General features: G+C 47.8%; 2 protein-coding genes across 3 annotated transcripts in view; one reads left to right on the top strand and one right to left on the bottom strand.

Moving 5' to 3' along the window:
• Nucleotides 1–9,229, top strand: part of MSH2 (mutS homolog 2) — a 136,042-nt gene extending 126,813 nt beyond the window's left edge. The window contains exons 18-19 of one of the 2 annotated variants that reach the window (XM_063618050.1): nucleotides 1,250–1,366; nucleotides 3,060–3,247. In XM_063618050.1, the coding sequence (XP_063474120.1) occupies nucleotides 1,250–1,366; nucleotides 3,060–3,232 (290 nt within the window). In that variant the 3' untranslated portion in view covers nucleotides 3,233–3,247. Of the gene's footprint in view, nucleotides 1–1,249; nucleotides 1,367–3,059; nucleotides 3,248–9,147 lie in introns of those variants that run through there. The other variant, XM_055240848.2, reaches the window with a different exon arrangement.
• KCNK12 (potassium two pore domain channel subfamily K member 12) overlaps nucleotides 1–24,937 on the bottom strand; it is a 56,311-nt gene that overhangs the window by 15,238 nt on the left and 16,136 nt on the right. The window lies entirely within an intron of this gene.

The raw sequence follows: 24,937 nt of genomic DNA, 5'->3' as shown, positions 1-24,937 counted from the left end.
ATAAGACAGAAGTTTCCACTTCAGCCTCTGATTGATTGTGGGCCAAGCTGTCACTTCAGCCTCTGATTGGTCACGGGCCAGTCCTTCATAGGGTGTAACTAACCCTAGGCCTCTAAAGGGCACCTAGGGGTGCTAGCAAATCCTTTTAGCTTTATAAAAACCCTGGGGAGAGGCGGAGGTTGCAGTGAGCTGAGATCACGTCACTGCACTCCAGCCTGGGTGACAGAGCGAGACTCCGTCTCAAAAAAAAACCCAAAAAACAAAAAACAATATTCATTCATTCAAAAAACATTTGCACACGATGTAGCAGGCTGTCGTAGGCATTAGGGATACAGCTTTAAACAAAACAGACAACATTGACTATCCTGGAGCACACATTCTGGTAACAATAAGCAAACAAACAAATTTGTAAATAGCATGGGAAAAAAAAAAAAAAAACAACAAAAACCCTGGGGAGCATTGCAATAGAGAGGCTCCTGTGCCACCTGCTTGAGTCTGCTCCCCCTTTGTGGAATGTACTTTCGCCTCAATAAATCTGTGCTTTCATTACTGTTTTTTTTTTTTTTTTTTTTTTTTTTTAAGTTTATTCTTTGAGACAGGATGTTGCTCTGTCACCCCGGCTAGAGTGCAGTGGTATGATCTTGGTTCACTGCAACCTCTGCCCCCTGGGCTCAAGTGATCCTCCTGCCTCAGCCTCCAGAGTAGCTGGGACTACAGGCACCCACCACCACACCTGGCAACTGTTCTTTTGTTGCTTGGTCTTTCATTGCTTTATTCTTTTGTTGCTTTGTAAGGTTTTTTCTGTTCTTTGTTTAACATGCCAAGAACCTGGACAACTCACAGTCAAGGCCTTCCATCTGGTAACATTGGGAGCCCCTCCTAGCCACCTGGGACTCAGGTTGACCCTACAGGAGCTTTGTGAAGTGAGCATTGCCGGGCACTTTTAGGTGCCAGCATCCAAGCCTAGCACCTGGCATTGTGCCCTGCTCTGTAGAAACTTCTAGGCTCTGGTAAGCCTCATGCTCAGAAGACAAACTCAGCAAGTCTTCACTCCTGCAGGCTTGGGAAGGGCCTCCCTCGGAGAGCTGAGAGCAGAACTAGGAACAGGGACAGTGGTGTCAGGCTCTGGTGCCTCCACCTGCTAAGGAGGTGACATGGACACATTCCTTACCTTCTCGGACCCTCACTTCTCCCTCTAAAAATGGCCCAATGCCCTACCTATTTATTTTTTATTTTTTTTTTGAGACAGTCTCACTCTTGTCGCCCAGGCTGGAGTGCAGTGGTGCGATCTTGGCTCACTGCAACCTCCACCTCCCAGGTTCAAGCCATTCTCTTGCCACAGCCTCCCAAGTAGCTGGGACTACAGGTGCGTGCCACCACATGTAGCTAATTTTTGTATTTTTAGTAGAGACGGGGTTTCACCATGTTGGCCAGGCTGGTCTCCAACTCCTGACCTCAGGTGATCTGCCCACCTTGGCCTCCCAAACTGCTGGGATTACATGAGTGCGCCACTGTGCCCGGCCCACTGCCCTACCTCTGAATGTCATTGTGAGGATTAAATGAGGTTGTAGTTCCCACATGCATCCTACAGTGCCCAGGACATAGTAAACTCCCCAAAAGCACCAAGCTTAGCTGGGAAGCACGATGGGTGAGACATGGACCTTATTTCACAGCAAAGTGGCTCAGGTGAGGCAGGCAAGGAATGGGCAAATCACCACATGACATATGGATTTCCAAGGCAGGGAAATGCCCCTATAGGCACACTCAAGCCTGGCTCTACCATTGACTTGCTGTTCTCCTGCCTTGCTGGGCCTCCACCTCCTCACCGCTGGGCTCACTTCCTGCTTTAGGCCCCTGCACTGGGTAGGAGGCCCGGCTAGAGGTTAGGCACCATCTTTTCCAGTCCCCAAAGTGAGAGTGTGTGTGTGTGGGAGGGATATTTTAAAATGTGGCTGTTGTGGAAAAGCTGAGACCGTGGGCTGCTCTATTTGTTGGCGCTTGCTGGTTTGTCTGATTTGCAGAGCTGGATGGACTGCTCCCTGAGGACAGAAGCTCTTGGTTTTCTTCCCTCCGAAGCCAGGTGTGGGGTGGGAGCATCCAGTGCACCCCTCTTGCATTGGGTGCGCAGTGATCCGGACAAAGAGGCTCCAGTCAGCCAGGCACACAGAAAATGGCCCTCTGCCCCTGTTCTGCTTGCTTTTGTCTTGTTCTCTGGGGGCCTTTGAGGTGACTTTCTTCATTTGATGACAACAAGATGGGAGGTGGAGACAGCTAAGGTAGCAGGAGTAGGGGAGCTAGGGACAGAGGATGAACCCCACAGGTTCAGGCCAGTGAGTTCTAACATTAGAGAGGTTTTGGTTAACTGTGAGCAAATGCAAATAACTTCTTTGAATCGACTTTGTACCTCGGCGTAGCCTTCCTTGCTAGCGGGGTGACTTCAACCACCCCCCACTCTGTGCTTTATCTCTGGGATTAAGGTTTTCTCTCCTCACCAGAAATCATTCAGCAAAATGAGTTATTAAAAGTCGGTTAACTACTCCTGCCTCCGGGTAGCTCCCGTTTAACAACCTCTCCTGGGGAGCAGCTGTCAAGTTCGGCCCCGAGCTGGCGGGAAGATGACTCATTTACATACAGCCCGTCTCCAGCCCCCCTCCCCAAGATCCGTCCCTGTCTCCCTGATGACTAATCCTTTCCAGGGATGAGATCACCGCCCCTTCTGCCCCCCCACCCCCACCCCCAGAAAGAGCAGAGCCCTCATCTCAGCCCAGAATTTTGGGAAAAGACTAAATCCAAGACCAAGGGAGGCCTTTGATGGGACAAAGACGTGACTGATGAATCCGGAGTGAGGAGCAATGAGATGAAGAAAGCTCTGCCCACCTACCCCGTCCCTCACTCCTCCCACCCACCTCAGCGTTCATGTGGGGCTTGTGTGGGGAAGAGTTCCGGGGTCATACCACCTCTCAGAAGGGAGACAGACCAGCCGGCCGTGAGGAGGAGGTGCTCGGAGCAGCAAGACAATGTCAATTCAATCACTTTACCTCAACTCCTCTATCACACAGGAGGAGATTTTAAAAGGAAGTCTCTGGTGGTTTGTAAAGCAACAAATCCTGCTTTCAAGTGGATAGTTCCAAGCCCTCCCAGTGAATTCAGTTTTATACACCTGGAGAAGCACAGCCCCATCCTTTCCATGGAGCTACAAGCCACGTCTGGGGGGGCTCAGTGCCCAGGCTGAGGGGGCACACAGAGCCCTCGGGGATGACTCAATGCACAGAGGCCACTCCTTAAGGGCCCGGCTCCCTCCAACTGAGGTGTCCCCATGCTTGGCCTTCCCACAGAAGCCAGCCTGGTTGGCTGCTTCAAAGGAGGAATAAAGATGAGGAGCCATGAGGAAAACAAACCTACACCTTTCAGCTGCAGCCAGGGAGGTGCTCTAGAGGCCCATGGGGAGCTGTGTGTCTGCTCTGCTAGCCCCTGACATGCGCCTGCCCTATGGGCTGGTAAAGGGGCTGCCCACAGCACCTCAGCACAAGGGTCTCTCTCTCTTTTCATCCAGCCCAAAATGTCAAAGCACAAGGGTCTCTGTCAGGGCCTGGCTGTGGTCACTGGACTGCAGCTGAGGGGTAAGGCACACCCCTCCTCTAATGGGGGTGGGGCTGGAACTAACGGCACATTCCACTCTCAGCTGCCACAGACAGATGGGGAGGTTGATGGCCGGCACACAGGAAGTGAGGGATGTTGAGGACTGAATTTATGGAGCCCCTATTCCAGACCAAGCACTCTGCTGGTACTTTCACAGGTGTAATCCCCAGAGCAGCTCCTGGGGGAGGTGCCATTAGGTAGGTGAGGAAACCAAGGCTCAGAGAAGTAAGGCAGCACACGTCCCAGCCCCATGCCAACAGCTCTTTCCACTCCACCTCTTGAGGCCTGACTCAGCCTTCGGTTCAGAGAATGCAACTGTGATTTTTCTCTGAGATGAGCATTCAATCATACCGCGCCAGGGTACTTGCTGTGGCCAAAACGCCTGCCCTGGATCTGTGGCATGACTTTGTGTCAGACCCTGTGTGATAGAAGGAGATGGAAGCTGAGGTTCAGAGACGTTAATGACCTTGAAGGTCAGGGTCACAGAAAATAACACAACCAGGATTGCAACTCAGTTCTGCCCAATTTCAAATCTACCTTCCTGCCACCTCCTTGCCTTGCCTATTGTCCCCCTCCCTTCATATGACCTGGGACCCAGACTCCCTGGTTTTCTGGAAATATTCTCTCTCCTTTTGGCTCATTCTGCACACTGTCCCAGTTGGTGGTATTGAGGTACAGCTCTGCCTAGATCACTCTCCGGCTCAGCTGCCCTGAGCTCCCCAGACCCACCTTTCAAGGTCAGGAATGACTTATTTCCTTTTCTCTTCGCCTGTCTGAATCCTCTCCATCATCTGACAGCACTTTCAGCTCACCAGGCATTTAATTGTGTGCTGTCTTGTGACAGCCCCTGTCCTGATCATTGTCCCAGAGATTTAGCCCTTTGTGTTTTTCTATGTTAGCTTGCCAATGAGGACACGGCCCATGTCTTGGACTTCTTGCCACCCTCCAGAATGCAGGTCCTCAGGGAGCAGCTGCTAAATTCCTGACAGAACTGGCAGTTTGTCCAGTGATCACCAGCAGACACTGTACCAGAAACGCGGTCTCCATCTTAGTTTCAGTTAACTCAACATGTTTTTGAGACCTGCTGTGTGCCAGGCATGAGGGCAGGGGAAGGAAGACTATGGTGAATAAGATTGCCCACAGACCTCCAGGAACACACCTGTAGTCAAACACAATTGAGCTTACTGGCTCACTGCAATGAGGAAGCTTGGCCACCATGGATTCTGGGGCATCTCAGTCAGAGGGTATCAAAGAGGGCTAATTCTAGGAGTTGGGCTTGAGTTCTTGAGTTAGGTGATTTAGGGAGGGCTTAAGGAAGCAGGCTTTGCTCTGGATGGGATTCTGCCAAAGAGCGGGAGTACTTCTATGACTGGGCATCTTAATTCTTAGCTGGAAGATGGGAACGACATAGCAAGGCCAAGAAGCAGCAGTTGCTCATACTAACCATATGAGGGATGTTTGGTCTTTTTTGTGGTTTGGACGATGTTCTTGTTTTGGTCTGTGTTTGGACATGATTATGGGGTGAATGGTCTTGTTTTTCTCTCACTCCATCCTGGTCATAAGGCAGCCTTGCCTGAACAGGGGTTCTGGGAAATGCTTATGCTCCACGGCAGATCCTTCCAGCCCCACTGTGAGTGACAGGCCAGCTCTTGGCGCTCATTGGCTCCCTTCATTTTTCTCAAAATGCTGCTGTGCTCAGCAGCCCATAATAGCATTTTATTGGATGCCATTCATTATTTTTTGTAAATGAAATTCTTTCCAAGTATTCCAATTTACTTGGCTATGTATGTGCATGTGTGCACACACTTGTACTTAATTCCGTACATGGAGCACACTGCTCAGTTGTGAAAATATGGGTGATTTTCTTTTTTTTTTTGAAACGGCATGTTGCTCTGTCGCCCAGGCTGGAGTGCAGTGGTGCGATTTCAGCTCACTGCAACCTCTGCCTCTTGGGTTCAAGCGATTCTCCTGCCTCAGACTCCCAAGTAGCTGGGATTACAGAAGCCCACCACCATGCACAGCTAATTTTTATATTTTTAATAGAGACGGGGTTTCACCATGTTGGCCAGGATGGTCTCAATCTCTTGACCTCGTGATCCGCCCCCCTCAGCCTCCCAAAGTGCTGGGATTAAAGGCGTGAGCCACCGCGCCCAGCTGTGATTTTCATTTTAAGTTTCTTCTATTTGCTTTTATAAATATTTCACATTTTCTGTGGTGCAAATGGGATAGTTGCTACTTTTGAAACCATAAGTTCACCCCCAACAAGCGCTGTTAAGTTTGTAAATAAAAATGAATAAGATATGATCCCTGTCCTCATACACAATGACCACAATGCCCTATGAAAATGACAGCGAGGGAGATGTCAGGGGATTCCGGGAAGCAAGAGAAGAGGTTTGGAAGGGTGTCCCAGAGCAGGTGCCATTGGAACTGAGTAGTGAAGATGCCTTAGCCAGGAGATGGAGGCAGTCGGGCACAAGGTCTGCAAGGTCCAGGTTGGCATTCAAGGGTTCAGGTGTCATGTGGATGAGACTTTCCAGGGAGCACGTGTGGTATGAGAACAAAGGCCCCTGAGGAACTCCAGTATCTAAAGAGCAGAAGAGGAGTCTATGAAGGAGACCACATTCATTCAACAAACATTTATTGAGGGCCTACTATGGCCAGGAACTGTGCTAGGCCCTTGGGATTCAACAGTGATCTAAACAGACAAAGTCCCCTACCCTTAAGAAGCTTACATTTCAGTATGGGAGACAGAATAATAAACCACAAACAATTATGTGGCCTGTGAGAAAGTGGCAAGTGCTACAAACAATAAAAAATAGAGCAGGCTAAGAGGGTAAGGAGTGTGCGGGCAGGGAGGAGGAAGGTCATGGTTTTAAGTGGGGTGGGTCCAGGGAGGCCTCATTAAGGAACGGATGTTTGATAAAGGACTAGCGTAAGAGTGTTTCAGGCTAGTCAACAGAACGAGCAAAGGCCCTGAGGCAGAGGGGCTGGAAACAGAGAAGAAAAGAGTGAAAAAGGACTGGGCATCGTGGCTTATGTCTGTAATCCCAGCACTTTGGGAGGCTGAGACAGGTGGATCACTTGAGGTCAGGAGTTTGAGACCAGCCTGGCCAACATGGTGAAACCCCGTCTCTACTAAAAATACAAAAATTAGCGAGGCGTGGTGGTGCATGCCTGTAATCCCAGTTACTTGGAAGGCTGAGGCAGGAGAATCATTTGAACCCAGGCAGAGGTTGCAGTGAGCCCAGATTGCACCACTGCACTCTAGCCTGGGTGACAGACAAAACACTGGACAAAGAGATTAGCCAGCAAATGCCTCCTGCACACTTTCAGGGCAAAGTTTAGGTGATATAAATGTCCCTGAAATGAGAAAAACCATGACTTTCATTTGATTTTAATGTGAGGGAGAAACAGATAAACTAGTGGTTTTACAAAAAGAAAAAGAAATATAATATTCAAGTAGATTTCAAGCAACAGCAGATATGCTGAATATATTTGATAACTGTCTTCTTTTTCTCTGTCAGCAGAGTCTCATGCAATTTTAAAAGGAAATTAGATTAAACGAACACCCATCAACATCTTTAATAGCTGCAAGCAATGTGAAGCAAATTTTTTGTCTTATTTAATGTGGTCATCGCCATAACCCAGTAAAGACAATATCATCATTGCTCCCATTTTGTAGACAGGGAAACTGAATCCAGGATAAATAATGTAGCTTGCATGACATCAATCTTCCTCAAGTCTGAGCCAGAATTTATATCTCCAGTTTCTCAACCTCATCTCTCAAGACTATAATCTTTCAGTTACAACAAGGGAAACACTTGAGGGTGTATCAGTTTGTGTTTTGTTCATAGTGTTTATATGCTTTCAATCAAGGACTGTTTATTAAAAATTTTTAGGAGGTGGTAGTCGAAAAAAAAGTGTCTCTGGCTGCAGTACTGGGGACAGACTGCAGGGGTGAGTTCAGCGAGTCTAGTTCAGAGGCTGTGGATCAAACAGGTGGGGTGGCCCAGACCAGGGGAGTAGCCAAAAGGGGACTAAGGAAGGGAGGCCAAAGGGAGGCCACAAATGCAGGAGAAGATGAAGTTGCTGAAGCTAGAGGCCATTCAGGAAGGAAGGAATGATGGGGTACAGGGTCAGAAATTTCTAGAAGAATCTAGTAAGATGGAAACCTAAGAGTTCTACTGGGATTTGGCAACTGGGAGAAAGCTGGCTCTCTGCAGGAGAGAAGGAGGCACCACTGTGTGGATGCCAGACTGCAGAGGGCTGCAGAAGCAGCCGAAAGGGGAAGAAATGGACGCAGGTAGAGGAGGCTGCCGTTAAAGCCGCTTCCCAGGGAGGCCAAGGACATCCACAGCTGAAGTGCTCAGGACCATCCACAGCTGAAGTGCTCAGACACTGCGTTTTATCTCAGAGAGGCTGTGTGACTTGCCCATGTATGAGTACAGTGGCTAAATCACAAGCCCTGGAGTCAACGGTTTAGGTTGATCCAGCCCCCACTACTCACTGGTGGCTGTCAGCAAGCTACTCGCTATGCCTCAGTTTCCCCATCTATCAAGTAGACAGCATTGCCTTACAGATGGTTGTGAGGATCAGAGGGGAGGGGACAGTTGGTGGATTTAGCAGAGTGTGTGGCACAGAGGAAACACTAAATATGCTTCTTCAGCTCCTTATTAAGGTTAGGCCTCCACAAAGGGCCGAGCAGGGAAGAGAAGGCCCCACCAGGCAGACCTATCTTGGAGAAGATACAAACAATGGTGCTAAAGTTTCACAACAGTGTCAACCCCCTCCCTCACGTGTGTACTCACAGCTACTCACTTTCCTACTCTGTGTCAGCCATGAGGTGTAGTCACTGTGCCAGGGGGCTGAGTGTCCGGCCTGGGACGTGAGAGGGCATGGGCTCACCTGCTCAGGGTTTGAATGAGACCCCGGTAACCACAGCAGTAAAGACCCCTCAAATGCCATCTCTACATTAAAATGGGTGATCAGAAAACAGCAGGTGAACGATAGTGCCCTCACTGCCCACAGAAGTGCCTTCAGTCAGATTTACTGCTCCATGTTCTGCCTTTCTGAAGGGACAGTGGAAGCATCCATTTGAAGACTCTTCCTGTGTCTTCTGCAAAACCAAAGAAAAACCATCACTGCCCATGTCTCTCTTTAAAGATCTGTTAGGCTAGGCACAGTGGCTCATGCCTGTCATCCCAGCACTTTGGGAGGCCAAGGCAGGGGGATTGCTTGAGGCCAGGAGTTTGGGACCAGCCTGGGCAACATGGTAAGACTCCATCCCTAGAAACAAAAACAAACAAACAAACAAAAAGCAAGCTGGGCATGGTGGTTCACACCTGTAGTTCCAGCTACTCAGGAGGCTGAGGCAGGATTGTTTGAGCCCAAGAGGTCAAGGCTGGAGTGAGCTGTGATTCTACCACTGCACTCCAGCTTGGACAACAGAGTGAGACCCTGTCTGTACATGAATAAGTAAGATCCACCTGTGCAATTCCTTCCTCCTAGAATTCAGAATCTGAGGTGCTGGTTTCCTGAAGATGCTTGCGACTTGCTGCCTTTTATTGAACTCTGAGTGCCCTATTGCCCAGTTTGAGCATTCCAATGGTAAGTGCAGAGCCACTGTGGCCATTCATTGCTGTAGAGCTGCGCCCCAGTACCTGATACATCCCTCACCCTTTTTCAATGGATTTTTAGCTTCCTTCATCCCTCCCTCTTTCCCTTGTCCTCTTCCTGTCCACGGGAAGCCTGTTGGGCGCCTGCTATGGCAAGCGCTGTGCTAGGACACGGTCCTGCACTCTTAGAGTTTGTGGTTCAGTTATTCCAGTTTCAGCACTTACATTCATTCAAATGCTTTGTGGAAGCAAGCTGGCTTTTAGTCACCAGCAATAGCAATTTCTGAAAATCACCAAGCCACACCAAATATATGAAATATCTTTCTCTAAGGGGCTCTTTAAATTTTGGGCTGACTCTCCTCCCTCTAGGAATGTTCTGATGAGTTTCAGTCTGAAGGCAGGGAGATGGTCTCGGTGACCTCCTGGGCCCCTGTTGTGGGCTGAACTGTATGCCCCATAAATTCATATGTTGAGATCCTAACACTCCAGTACCTCAGAATGTTACTGCATTGGTAGAAAGGCTTTTTAAAAAAGGGAATCAAGGTAAAATGAGGCCATTAGGGTGAGCCCTAATCCAATATGGCTGGTGTCCTTACAGGAAGAGTATTAAGACACAGACATACACAAGAAAAACCACGTGAAGACACGGAGAAGGTGGTTGTCTGCAAGCCAAGGAGAGAGTCCTCAGAAGAAACCAACCCTGCCAGCCCCTTGATCTTAGACTTCTGGCCTCCAGAATTGTGAGAAAATACATTTCCATTGTTTAAGTCCCCCAGTCCATGGTACTTTGTTATGGCAGCCGGAAGAGAGTGGGGCCGCCTGTTTGCTTGGCTGCAGAAGCCCCACGTGGCTGCACCCTGGCTCATTCTGTTTTCTGTAACAGCAGCAGCAGCGGCAGCAGGGAGCCCAGGATGCAAAGCTTGGTTTCTGAGCCCTGATCAGGAGACTGTGTTTATATTTATCCTGCTAACTGCAGGGGACTGTTTATTCCCAGAGAAATAACCTCCTGGGCAAGATAGGGGCAGCCAAGGAACCAGCTGCTTCCATCAGGCCTGCTGGGCTCCTCCAGGTTCTCATCATACCACTTCTGTCGAGGCTCTCTCTGATGCAGCTCTCCTCACTCCACACCAGGCTTGGGCCCAGGGGCACAGCCCGGTCTTCCTGAGGATGCTCAGACGCAGAGCCTGACTGCTCCTCACAAGCACCCTGGCACGTGCACAGCTCAGGGACTGGAGCCTTTACAAACAAGTCACAGTCCTAGTCTGAGATTCAGTGCAACACTAGGCGCTTAGTAGATGCTCAATAAACAGAACAAGGATTTTTTTTTTTTTTTAGTTTTAAAACATTAGTCTACCCATGCCTTGATAAACTGTAAAATGCCTCTGCCACCCATTCTCCCTTCTTGCTCCCTTTCATGGGAGCTCTGAGGGGAGGGTCTCTGGGGTGGATTCCAGCAACCCTGGGCCTGTTCTGGAGTCCTGCAGCCAGGTTGAGCTTTCAGGAGCCTATATTTCATCTGGGCCCTAGTTACACTACATAGATTTTTGTTTTATCAGAGAAATCACTGCCACACTGTGACCCTTAAGGTCCTCAGCAGGGATGGCATGAGGTGAGAGTATCAAAGCCAGGTGAGAGCACTCAGATAGCTTCTGCCTTTGAGTGTGTGAGAAGCTCACTCATGCACAGCGACAAGCAAGAAAGACATGGGAAACTGACAGGTTTTCATCACTGGCTAGTGAAAACACATTTTATACTTCTGGGCCAACAAATACCTGGGTCAATTCACACATTGGCATGAGAATGAGTTCTTTTTCTTTTTATTTATTTAGAGATGGGGTCTCACTGTGTTGCCAAGCCTGGAGTGCAGTGGCTACTCACAGGCACAATCGTAACGCACTACAGCCTCAAACCTCTGAGCTCAAGAGATCCTCCCAGCTCAGCCTCCAAGTAGCTGGGACTATAGGTGTGCACTACTGTGCTTGGCCAACGTGTTCTTTTTAAAGGAATTTTTTGAGGTGGGAAAACTTTAATTTACTTGAGCAGATGTATCAACGTAGCTGTGAATAAGGAGCTACCAGGGCATTAGACTGCAGACTCTGACACAACCACCGTCACCACAATAAATAGCAACAACCACCACCACAACAAGCACAGACACCTACATTTTTTTTTAGCTCTGATTACCACACTGTGTTGCTTTCCTCACTGAGGCTTATGTGGGGTTTTCTGGTTTTAGAAATCATTTTCACACACGGTTTATTTACATTTCTTCACAACCACCTAGTGAGGTAAGCATTATCCTCGGTTTTTAGATGCACAATCTGAGGCTCAGAAAAGTGCAGTGTAAGGTCACTTTGTGAATAAGTGATAGAGGTAATGTCAGAATTTGGGTCAGAGACTCCACAAGGGCTGACCCTCCTTGCAGGTCTCCGAAGACACTGCAGAAACCTGTGGGAAGCTCTGCTGTATTGCTGGGTGCTCCTGTTCTGTGGCAGGACAACCTAGAAGGTGATAGGGGGTCTTCTCCAAGACATGTGCTCTGTTGGCTCTTTGGGAGAAAGGGCAGAGTGGGGATCAGGACGGTCATGCAGGCTGGCACTGCCCAGGGGCTGATATTCCAGGAGCTGGGCTAGTAAGCTCAGGATGGGGGATGGGTCATTCCCTCCTTCTCCCCACTGTCACTATAATTCTGGAGATCTGTAAAAGGATGTTTAACATGTTTAAAGTCTTTGTTTCCCATCCTTCTGCCAAGGATTGAGGCATCGCCCACCCAGCTTCAATCCTCATAGCTACTTCTGCCACTGATGGGAGGAGGATTGAGGCTCTTTCTACCAAGGAGCCAGGAGGATGGCTGTCACTGCTTCTGGAAGCAGGGACTCCCAGATGTGGGGTAAATACCCAGGGCCTGCCTTCTCTCCACTCTTGGTGGCTTCCAAAGGCCAACATTCTAGAAAGCCCACCACCCATGTCTCCTCTCTTTCTATTGGAGTGACTCTGCTGCTTCAGCAGGGAGTATTAAAAACAAAGACAGCCTTCCACCCTGACGTCAGACACACAGACACATGAGCACTAGCATCTTGTACTACCCTGTGCCCCCACTCCCCATCAGCATACACGTGGTGTTTCGGGGATAAAGCTACACCAAACGAACCCTCCCATACAGGCTTGGTACAGTCTTAGCCTGTAACGCTTCCCTTTCGAAGAGCTGTCCCTCCAGCAAGGCCTCATAACCCAGGGAACCCCTGGCATCTCTGCCAAGGGCATAAACCATATTAGCTCTGAATTATAAAGAATGTTTACTGAGAACCACACTTGGGAAGACCTTTCTCTTTCAAACCCTTTCTTCCCAGGCCCCAGTGATGGCTTACACCATTGTTCCCAGCATTCCTACTGAAACACATTGGTCGTGTGTACTTTCCTGTCTAACTCATAGATTGCAAAAGCTATAATTTCATGGGATTTAAGTGCCCTTTTCTGGCAGATGTAGGCTCAGTATGAGCACTCTGTAATTTTCCAGCCTCCTAAATGGCCCCCTGGCAGCTTACATACCGCATGGTGTAACCCACCCTTTTCCTATCCTGCAGACAGCCCAATTACTCACACAGTCTTCACCAGGGCCCTCCTGGGCGGGTCCCCCAGGCTAGGTCCTGTGGGGGATGCAGTCGCGCTTATAACAAACCATGGCACATCCTCTCCGAGGAATACTATGCATCCAACAAGAGGGATGCTTAGAAAGTTGATTTTGACATCACATACCAATACACAAAAACAAAACCCAAAATTCATCCAGAAAATAGACTCAAGGACAAAAAAATCTCTGGAGTACTATTTTAGTGGTGAAGCTAAAGGCTATTTTTCCCTCTCACTTTTTTTGTGCTTCTCTTTTTCTCAAATGTTCTATAAGAAGTATCTATTATTCGAGTGAATTAAAGACCACTCATTTTGTCATTATTTTTTAAAGGCAGAGTCTCACCGTCTGGGTGGGGAGGGAAGTCATACACAAAAGAGGAGATGGCAAGGTGCTAGGAGGTCAGATCATCACTGGCAGAAGGCAAACGGAGGAGGAGGCTCCATGAAGCCTGGATGATGAAGGTGGGCTCCGAAGAGGGAGTGGGCCTTAGATATGTGAAGGGTAAAGGACAGGCAGGGATGCTCCAGGCAGGGAGAATGCCATGAATGAAGACTGGAGGGACAGTTCAGGGTCTTGCTGATTAGTTTGGCTGGAGGAAAGGCTGCAGTGAGGGTAGCATTAGCCACACTCAGGCTTGGAAAGGCTGGGGACCACTGAAAAGCAAAGTAGCTTCCCCTGAAAGAAACCAGGGAGGCTGCTGCCAGAGAGTGGACCCTTTGAGAAGCCTAGATACAGATGGATGTCTTTTCCCAATTCAGTCATTTATAAGTAGCTCATATGTCTCTCAATTCCTCATCATTTGTGCAGCACCAACTTTGTGGGGAGTAGGGGGACTAGCTGTGGCGTCAGGGACACCTGGGCTAGAATCTCAGCTCTGTCACTTGCTGGCTCTTTGATCTGAGAAAGCCATTTAACCTCTTTTTGCCTCAATTTCCTCATCTGTAAATGAGATGTGAACTGTGCTCACCTCCACAGGATGCTGATGAGGATTAAATGAAATGAAGTGTGTAAAATGCTCAGCATAGCGCTAATAGCATGAGCACCTCAAAATGCAAGCCATTTGTGCTAACTGATGGACAGCAAGGAACAGAATTTCTAAAGAGAGTAGATAAGAAAAAAAATGGAGAAGAGGAGGTCGTGGAATATAAAGCCAAGACTGAATCGCACTTAACTTTTTTTTTTTTTTTTTTCTCAAATAATTTGTTCAGGGCTGGGGCAGCCAGTATCATCTACATGCTCTCTCACTCAGGGAGGAACCCATCTAACACTAAACTTCCAGAGAAAGAGGCAACTGTGGACAGGGAAAAGCTGTAAATGAAGCAAGTGTCATAAGTTCTTCAGTAACACGCTCTCTCTTATTCAAAAACTTCCAGTGGCTTCCTAGGGTCTAGAACTGTGAGTCCCAATGATCAGGCTTGGAATCCTTTGGGAACTCTGCAGTTATTGCAAAGGCATATCAGTCTACTTGGTCACCAATTGTTGTTTGCAACCTTAACTTTCTCCTACATGGTTATGCTATTACTTTCCAAAAATATGCAAATGGTTTTCTGATGAAGATGCACTTAAAAGTGCTACTGAATTAATTCAGAGGACTTTGTGTGTCAATATGCCTTTTCCCTATTAATTAATGGATACTGAAAGTATATGTAACTTCCATCATATGGGTGCTGTGAAACTATTCCTCGCATTTAAAGCGATCCTCATGTTTAAAAAGTTGGAAGCAGTCTAAGCAAAATGGCAAAACCCTGTCTCTAGGAAAACTACAAAAATTAGACAGGTGTGGTAGCGAGCACCTGTAATCCCAGATACTGGGGAGGCTGAGGTGGGAGGATCTTTTGAGCCAGGGAGGTTGAGGCTGCAGTAAGCTGTGATCATGCCACTGCACACCAGCCTGGGTGACAGAGGGAGACTCTCAGTGGAAAAAAAAATAATTGGGAGACTTCTGGTTCAAGATGATTATTTAATTACCTCAATTTATCTACTCTCCCTCTCAAGACTCTATTTAAATGATGGTAAAAGGACATAAAGGTGTAAACTAGCAACAACACAGGGAATGGGCAGAGGGTTTACAGTGGAAGGGCCCGAGAAGTTTCAACATGCTTGTGCAAGATGGACAGCTTGAGAGAGCTGTAACTGATGAAGGCAGGTGGAGAAACCCACAGCTCAGAGGGAGTACAGCTGAGAAGGGGAGGGAGGAGAACTGCCCCAAAGAACCCTGGAGAGACTTGGGTATGGGAAAGGCCATATAGATAATGGCTGGCTGCCCACCCTCTGCCCCAAAAAGAAAGCACACAGTCCACAAGCCCCGCCTATGCACACCGAGCTTCCAGTCCAATTTCCTATTTTTAATTCTTAAACGTGAGTGGACAGCCACAGTTCAGACATTTGAGGAAAGCCTGTAAGCCCTCTCTTGCATCTCCTCCTAGCTTAGCCTCCTTCATGTTCAAGGGCACTTTGGCTCAATCTTCAGATCTCTTCTGTTCTGCCTCCCACGATCATGCCCTGGGACTCTATGGTTCTAACCTTGACAGCAATTGCAATTACTCTCATGAGGAGTTTTACAAAATGCTAATTCATAAGCCCCCACATCCAGAGAGAATGATACAGTTGGTTAGGGCACAGCCTGGGCATCAAGGCTTAAAAACTCCCAGGTAGCTTTAATATGCAGCCAGGGTTGAGAACCACTCTCCTAGGTGATCTTTTCTTTTTCTTTTTGCATCTGGGTCTGGCTCTGTTTCCCAGGCTGGAGTGCAATGGCACGATCATAGCTCACTGCAACCTTGAATTCCTGGCCTCAAGTGATCCTCCTACCTCATCTTCCAGAGCCCCCTAGCTGATATTGGCAGGGCTTTATTTATTTTTGAGATGGAGTCTCATTCTGTCACCCAGGCTGGAGTACAGTAGCATGATCTTGACTCACAGCAACCTCTGCCTCCCTGTTTCAAGCGAGTCTCCTGCCTCAGCCTCCCAAATAGCTGGGATTACAGGCATCTGCCACCATACTTGGTGAATTTTTATATTTTTAGTAGAGATGGGGTTTCACCGTGTTGGCCAGGCTGGTCTCGAACTCCTAACACGTATGAGTGGTTCTCACTCCTGGCTACATATTAGAGTTGATATGGCTATCATATTAGAGTTGATATCTACATATTAGATATCATATAGAGTTGGCATCTACATATTAGAGTTGATATGGTTTGGATTTGTGTCCCTGCCCAAATCCCATGTTGAATTATAATCCCCAATGTTGGAGGAGGGGCCTGGTGGGAAGTGATTGGAACATGGCGGTGGATTTCCCCCTTGCTGTTCTCATGATGTGTCTGGAATTGATGGGTTCTTGGTCTCACTGACTTCAAGAATGAAGCCGCGGACCCTCGTGGTGAGTGTTACAGCTCTTAAGGTGGCGCGTCTGGAGTTGTTCGTTCCTTCTGATGTTCTGATGTGTTCGGAGTTTCTTCCTTCTGGTGGGTTTGTGGTCTCGCTGGCTCAGGAGTGAAGCTGCAGACCTTCGCGGTGAGTGTGTCAGCTCTTAAGGCAGCGCATCTGGAGTTGTTTGTTCCTCCCGGTGGGTTCGTGGTCTTGCTGGCTTCAGGAGTGAAGCTGCAGACCTTCACGGTGAGTGTTACAGCACATAAAAGCAGTGCGGACCCAAAGAGTGAGCAGTAGCAAGATTTATTGCAAAGAGCGAAAGAACAAAGCTTCCACGGTGTGGAAGGGGACCCGGGTAGGTTGCCACTGCTGGCTCGAGCAGCCTGCTTTTATTCTCTTATCTGGCCCCACCCACGTCCTGCTGATTGGTAGAGCTGAGCGGTCTGTTTTGACAGGGCGCTGATTGGTGCGTTTACAATCCCTGAGCTAGACATAAAGGATCTCCACGTCCCCATCAGATCAGTTAGACACAGAGTATCGACACAAAGGTTCTCCAAGGCCCCACCAGAGCAGCTAGATACAGAGTGTCGATTGGTGCACTCACAAACCCTGAGCTAGACACAGGGTGCTGATTGGTGTGTTTACAAACCTTGAGCTAGATATGGAGTGCCGACTGGTGTATTTACAATCCCTAAGCTAGACATAAAGGTTCTCCAAGGCCCCACCAGAGCAGCTAGATACAGAGTGTCAACTGGTGCACTCACAAACCCTGAGCTAGACACAGGGTGCTGATTGGTGTGTTTACAAACCTTGAGCTAGATACAGAGTGCCAATTGGTGTATTTACAATCCCTGAGCTAGACATAAAGGTTCTCCACGTCCCCACCAGACTCAGGAGCCCAGCTGGCTTCACCCAGTGGATCCCACACCAGGGCTGCAGGTGGAGCTGCCTGCCAGTCCCGCGCCATGCACTCACACTCCTCAGCCCTTGGGTGATCAATGGGACTGAGCGCTGTGGAGCAGGGGGCGATGCTCGTCAGGGAGGCTTGGGCTGCACAGGAGCCCACGGAGGCGGGGGAAGGCTCAGGCATGGCGGGCTGCAGTCCCGAGGCCTGCCCTGCGGGAAGGCAGCTAAGGCCTGGCGAGAAATCGAGCGCAGCGTTGGTGGGCTGGCACTGCTGGGGGGACCCAGTACACCCTCCACAGCCGCTGGCCCGGGTGCTAAGTCCCTCATTGTCCGGGGTCGGCAGGGCCGGCCGGCTGCTCCAAGTGTGGGGCCTGCCAAGCCCACGCCCATCCAGAACTCCAGCTGGCCCACAAGCGCCGCACGCAGCCCCAGTTCCCGCTCGCGCCTCTCTCTCCACACCTCCCTGCAAGCTGAGGGAGCCGGCTCTGGCCTTGGCCAGCCCAGAAAGGGGCTCCCACGGTGCAGCAGTGGGCTGAAGGGCTCCTCAAGTGCCGCTAAAGTGGGAGCCCAGGCAGAGGAGGCGCCGAGAGCGAGCGAGGGCTGTGGGGACAGCCAGCACGCTGTCACCTCTCAAGCGAGCGAGGGCTGTGAGGACTGTCAGCACGCTGTCACCTCTCAATGATAGTAAGTTCTCATGAGATCTGGTTGTTTAAAAGTGTGTAGCACCTTCCCCGTTGCTCTCTTCCTCCTGCTCCAGCCATGAAGGACGTGTCTGCTTCCTCTTTGCCTTCTGACATGATTGTAAGTTCCCTGAGGCCTCTCCTGCCAAGCTTCCTGTAGCTTGCAGAACCGTGAGCCAATTAATCTTCTTTTCTTTATAAATTACCCACTCTCAGGTATCTTCTTCACTGATGATAACATTGCTTTAGCCAGGGTTAAGAACCAGTGGTCTATAGGCTGGCAAAATCTCAAACCCAACCTGTCCCTTGAGTTCTAGACTTGCCTATCCACTGTCTAACTGGCATCCGGCTTGGAAGTGGAAAAGTCATTTCAAAATTAACATTTCCAAAACCAAGCTCTTGATTCTCCCTCCCAACCAGCCCCTCCTTGATTCTACTTCAGCCTTCCCTATCTCAGTAAATGGCAAATCCATCCTTGCAGTTGCTAAGGGCAAAAGTCTTAGAGTCCTTTTTTATTCTTTTTCTTTCTCTCACACCCTACATCTGATCCAGGAACAAATCATGCCACCCTACTGTCAACACTTATCCAGATTCTACCCACTGACTTTCGCTTCAGGCCACGAGGGCGTAGCTGAATCCAGACTTCCCTCCCACCATAATCAACCAGGAAACAGGAAAAAGTCTATGAAATAATTATTTTCAGACATTGGAAAACAGGTAGTTCAGGATTATGGTCCCTGAGAGAAGGGAAACAAACAAGGTGAGCCCTTCAAAAGCCCTAGTTTTTGCCTGGTGGCAGTTTTCAGACAGCCATGGGAGTGGAGAGATCCAGACAGAGCCCAGAATTCTTGCTGAATTGAGGGGAGAAATTCAAGTTCAGGGAGGATAAAGCAGCTGTCACTGCTTAACTGCTATAACTACTGTGGAGCACTGGAGAGGAAGGAACTATCAAGAAAAAGGACTCCAGAAATCTACTAGGGGTCCCTCTTTGTTATTCACCAAGGTCTGAATAACAATCTGTGCAGGTATAGGGTAAAACCTAGAAAAAAATAAGACCAAGAAAAACAACTTCCAGGAAATAACAATTTCCAGAGCCCTCACAAAGCCAGGAATCACCTGAGTTCCTATCAGTCAAAGGTGGAAAGGTTTCACTGAATCCACAAGGCATTCAGTAGAGACCCCAAAAAGGTTATTCTTTAATAGTGTGGCTCATCTAGTCCCAGAGAAAAGACTCCTTTAGACCTGCCTTTAAAAAGCTTAAAAACAAGTCTGGAAAATATCAACTGATCTATAAGGAACTGTCTGGCAGAACAAAGTCCAACCCTGCTTGAAAGAGTACAAAACAATCAAGCATCAACAATGTAAAATTCATAATGTTCTGATCTCTAATAAAAAATCAGATATGCAAAGAAGCAGGAAGATGTGACCCACAAATAAGAGAAAAATAGTCAATAGAATCAGACCCAGAAATGCCAGAGATTATGGAATTAGCAAAGGTATTTAAATACCTGTTAAAATATGTAAAATATGCTCAAGATTTAAAGGAGAAACATAATGATGAGAAAAATGGGAAAAAATGTTTTAAAACCAAGTAGAATTTCTAGAGATGAAAAATATAGGGGGCTGGGCGTGGTGGCTCACGCCTGTAATCCCAGCACTTTGGGAGGCCAAGATGGGCAGATCACGAGGTCAGGAGTTCGAGACCAGCCTGGTCAACATGGTGAAACCCTGTCTCTACTAAAAATACAAAAATTAGCCAGGCGCAGTGGCAGGAGCCTGTAATCCTAGCTACCTAGGAGGCTGAGGCAGGAGAATTGCTTGAACCCGGGAGGCAGAGGTTGCAGTGAGCCGAGATCACATCACTGCACTCCAGCCTAGGTGACTGAGCAAGACTCCACTTCGAAAAAAAAAAAAAAAAAGAAAAATATAATGTCTGAAATGAAAAATTCACAGAATAGAGTTAACAACATACTAAAGACTGCTGAAAAAGGTTGAACTTGAAGACATAGCAATAGAACTATTCAAAATAAAGCACTGTAACCAAAAAAAGACTGAAAAGAGCCTCAGCTACCTGCAGAACAATGTAAATTAAGACTAACATATGTGCAGTTGTTGGAGTTCAAAAAGAGAGGATAGGGTAGCAAAAATAATATTTGAAGCAATAATGTCAATCTTTCCAAATTTGAGAAAATTTATAAACACACAGATCCAAGGAGCTCTATAAACACAAAGGAAACTACACAAAGGCACATGAAAATCAACTTGTTGAAAGTCAAGAATGAAGAGAAATCTTAACAGCAGCCAGAGAAAGGAGGCACAATTACTTATAGATAGAGAAAAATATTCACAGACTTCTGTTTTTTTTTTTTTTTTTTTGAGATGGAGTCTTGCTCTGTCACCCAGGCCGGAGTGCGGTGGCACGATCTTGGCTCTGTGCAACCTCTGCCTTCTGGGTTCAAGTGATTCTCCTGCCTCAGCCTCCCGAGTAGCTGGGATTACAAGCGTGTACCACCATGCCCGGCTAATTTTTGTACTTTTAGTAGAGACAGGGTTTCACCATGCTGGCCAGGCTGGTCTCAAATTCCTGACCTCAAGTGACCTACCCGCCTTGGCCTCCCAAAGTGTTGGGATTACAGGTGTGAGCCACCACACCTGGCCACAGACTTCTTATCAGAAACTATGCAAGCCAGAAAACAATCTTTAAGGTGCTAAAAGAAACAGGAAAACAAAACAATGAAAAAAACCCTACACTTCAGTAAATACGCATTTCTTTTCTGAAAGATATAATCACTTCTCCCTGGCTCCACCAAACATGCCCTGGTCCAAATCATCATTATCTCTCACCTGGAATATTTCAAAAGCCTGCTAACGAGTCCCCACACTTCTATATTTCCCCCGTACAGTTGTTTTTGAACAGCAATGAGTGATCTTATAAATCAGATCATGTCAGGCCTCTTTTGTCTCCCCACTTTTTTTAACCTAAGTTTTGCCTCAGGATGTAATCATGCTTATTCTCAAAACCCTCCCGTGGCTCCCCATTTCACTCAGAGTAAAATCCAAAGGTCTTGCCGTGGCCTGGAGACCCTGCATGACCTAGTCTGTGGCTACTGCTCTGACCTCACATTCTAACTCCCACTTGCCCCTCCTCCAAACACTATTCCAGACACACTGGCTTCCTTGCGTCTCCTCCAGCAAATCCTGCAAGCTCCTCCTAAGGGACCTTGGCACTGGCTGGAGCCCTCTTCCTCCAGGTGGACACGTGGCTCACTCCCTTACTTCATTCCAAGCCTCCACTTGAGTCACACCATCCAAGAGACCCTTTCAGACCACCCTACTTCCATCACTTTATGCTTACCCTGGTTTTGTTCTTTTTGCAGCATTTACCACCACCTGACATTTATTTGTATATTTATTGTCTATCTCCCCCAACTAGAATGTTAACTCCATAAAGTAGGGACTTTGTCTACTTGTTCACTGCTGTATCCCTGGGGATTTTAAGTTGCTGGCACATAGTGGGGCAGTCAAGAAGTATTTTTGAATAAATGGATCAATGGGGATCATGTTTTCTGGATGCCAAATTAGAATACAGGGCCTGCTAACTGTTCTGGAAAATATGACATGTGAAATCAGTATTACCCCCTACCCCACACGGCACCATATTTTTCTGGAGCTCTCCAGTTCTAGACTCGTTGACACCTAAAAATATTTTGGTGCTAGTCCTGGGGAAGGCAGATTATTGGTTTAAGATTCAGTTCCAGCCACAGGCTGCACTGTGCATAAATCTAGGGGGCTACATGGAGTTGTGAATGACATGTGTCTCACTACAGCAGCATTACAGAGAAAGCCTGGAAACATTACAAGGGAGTAGAGCCAGGGCCTTGTAGATACTGGCTCATTCAATCCTGCAACCCAGAGGAGCTGGGCCTCCTCCTGAAGGGCCTGCATCACCTCCTTCCTTCTTGTTCGGCCCTGGGGACTGGGGACAACGGGTGGCAAGGAGGCAGGGGAAGGTCAGGAACTGAGAGAGAATTTATCAGCGTACTGGCTCCGAGTCTGCAGCTAGGATGCCCTTTAGCCATAAACAGCTATAAAAGAATAAGTTTTATGGAAAAACATTAAAAAAGAAATAAAGCAAGAACATAGATGGAAGTGAAGGGGACTCTAGGGACAAAAATGCTATGAATTAAGGTCACTGCTACACACCAACCTCTGCTGCACCCCCGCCCCCAGGTAGTGCCTTTCCCACCTGCAGGGCACAGGGGGCTGCCCTCAGCAATCTCTGAGCAGTGAGGGGAGGGCTGCCCTGCTGAGCCTAGCTTTGGAGGAGGGGTATCCTCCTCCAGCCTCAGCCTGCTTCATTCCCCACTTCCTGTGTGGCTGCAGTATCTTCAACTGCCTTCCCCCCATTATGAGACATGCCTACAAATCTCCAGATGCATTGTTGGAAACCCTGGGGCCCTGTAGAGCATGGCGGCTCATGCCTGTAATCCCAACACTTTGGGAGGCTGAGGTGGGCAGATTACTTGAGGCCAGGAGTTCGAGACCAGCCTGGCCAACATGGTGAAACTCCATCTCTACTAAAAATACAAAAATTAGCTGGGCATAGTGGTGCATGTCTGTAATCCCAGCTACTCGGGAGGCTGAGGCACAAGAACCACTTGAACCCAGGAGGCAGAGGTTGCAGTGAGTGGGGATTGCACCATTGCACTCTAGCCTGGATGACACAGTGAGACTCTGGCTCCAAAAAAAAGGAAAGAAATCCCCAGGCCCATGGTGAGCCCCTTTGCCTAGATCTTCTTGTGTGGGCATGATGTCAAGAAATAAGGGAGGAATGGAGAGCAAGAAGACCCAAGATCAGCAGAGGTCACGTTGAGTCTTGTTGAGTGCCGATAACCAAATTCTGTCTTTGGCTCCTGAAACTATCTCTTACCCCTTTTCTTTTGCTCCTTGCCAAAGGCCACATGATCCCCCAGTTCCTGTCCCTAGTCCCCTCTACCCAATTCATCCTGCCACAAATATTCAGCATCCTGGGCTGCCATATAAACAAATGAACAAACATTTACTGGTTCTCAGGCTATGCAAGGGTCCTCCCCACGACCCTGTGAGGTAGGCCTCGTTGTGATAGTATATAGTTCTTCAGTCTAATGTGACAAATTCTGCTCTTTGTTTAAAGTGTGAACACCAGTAGCTATAAAATAAAATTATAACTCATAGATTATGAACCACTTAGAGCGCATAAAGAAACAATTCATGTTGGCAGTCCTCTTGAATAAGTTTGGAATCATATAGCAGTTCAGAGCTGAATATACAAACTAAGCACATATTCCTCAGTGATTTGTCACTGATAGAGATATAGATAAGCTGTTTTTTTGGTGGGGGGGGACCCAGCATCTCGCTCTGTCACCCAGGCAGAAGTACAGTGGTAAGCTCTTGATAGTGAGAGGACAGTTGATGATGGGCTGATTTAATGTTTGAGGTGAACAGCCAAAACAAGGGACTTCACAATTATCTGGTTGTTTGAAGGCAGTTCTAGAGACTAACAATTTAGACTAACGAGGTTGCTTGACTTAACAGCCTAACTACATAGTGACTAAAGTGCCAGAATCTTCTTCTAAAACAGTCATGATCACATTACACCCCGTTCAAGAACTCCAGTGGTTTCCTGTTGCCCCCATACCAAGTCCAAATGTTTCCACCTGGCTTTCAAAGCCCTCCAATATGACCTTAACCTATTGAAACAGTTTCACCTGTTATTGTTCCTTAACTTGCTTAAGGCAGGCTGGTGCTGACCTCACTCACACTGTTCTTTCAAACCTGCCTACCCTGCAACCTGAGAGGTGGCATCAGACATACTGGAAAGAACAAAAGATCTGGGGTCAGAGAACTCAGCTCAGGGTTTAGCTTTGCCACTTACATGTGAACTCAGCCAGATTATCTATTAATAAAAATATAAGCCCACATTAGAGTGCTTATGAAATACCAGGGCCAGACCAAGTACCTGCATTCATTGTCTCATATAATTCTCCCAACCACCACATGATACAGGTGTTATTATGATTCCCATTTTATAAATGTTAAAATGGAAGTTTTGGAAGTTCATCTATTCAACAAACACAAGGTACTGTGCTAGGCAATGGGAATATAATAGTGGACAAGAGAGGCAAGAACCCTGTTCTCATGGAGCAGGGAGTGAGCAGAGGTCGGGTAACAAACAAACACATAAACACGTTATTTGTTCATGAACAGGACGATTTCCAAAAATGGTACATGTTCTAAGAAGAATAAGGCAGAATCGTGTGAGGGACAGTGACTAGGGGTTAGTGGGGGGCACTACGTAATCAGGGGGACCAGGGAAGACTCAAGGTGACATTTTAGCTTTAGATATGAGGCTTGAATGTGGTTAAGAGAAGCCAGCCATGCTGTGACTCACAGAGCAGTGCGCCAGGCAGCAGGAACAGCAAGTGTAAATGCCCAGAGGTCTGATCTGGATAAGTCCAGTGTGGCTGTAGTGCATTGAGTGAAGGGGAAAGCAGTGCCAGTGAGGCTAAGAGGGGGCAGGGCCAGATTATGCAGGGCCTTGAATGTCATGGTGAAGAGTCAGATTTTGTGCAAAAGGAAGTCATTGAAGGATTTCAAACAAGCAAAGGACTTGGCCTGACTTCCACTTTTAAAGATCTCTTTGGCTGTGTGTGAACAGGCTGTCAAGGAACATAGAGAAAGTTGGGGGACTGGTTAGAACACTAACTTAGTTGCCCCAGCAAGAAACGATGGTGACAGTTGGAGTAGACTGGTCGTGATGGGCAGGGAGACAAGTGGATGGAATCAGAATGTATTATGCGGATTGAGCTGACAAGAGTTGATGAATTGGATATGAAAATTTAGGAAAAAAAGAGGAATCAGGACTACTCTTTATATGGATGACATTTATTGATATGAAGACTCATGGAGCAGCGTACCAAGGAGCAGGAACAGCTTGTGAGGGGAACAGTCAAGAGTGGGATACGGCAGGAATCAGGAGTTCTATTTTGGGCTTTTAAAAGTTGTGATACATATTGAACATCCATGTGGAGATGTCAAGTGGGCAGTTGGACCCATGG

This window comes from Symphalangus syndactylus, chromosome 14 (assembly GCF_028878055.3).
Source record: "Symphalangus syndactylus isolate Jambi chromosome 14, NHGRI_mSymSyn1-v2.1_pri, whole genome shotgun sequence".
Lineage (NCBI taxonomy): Eukaryota > Metazoa > Chordata > Mammalia > Primates > Hylobatidae > Symphalangus > Symphalangus syndactylus.
Note: the sequence above shows the minus strand (reverse complement) of the source record. Positions and strands in the feature narration are given on the sequence as shown.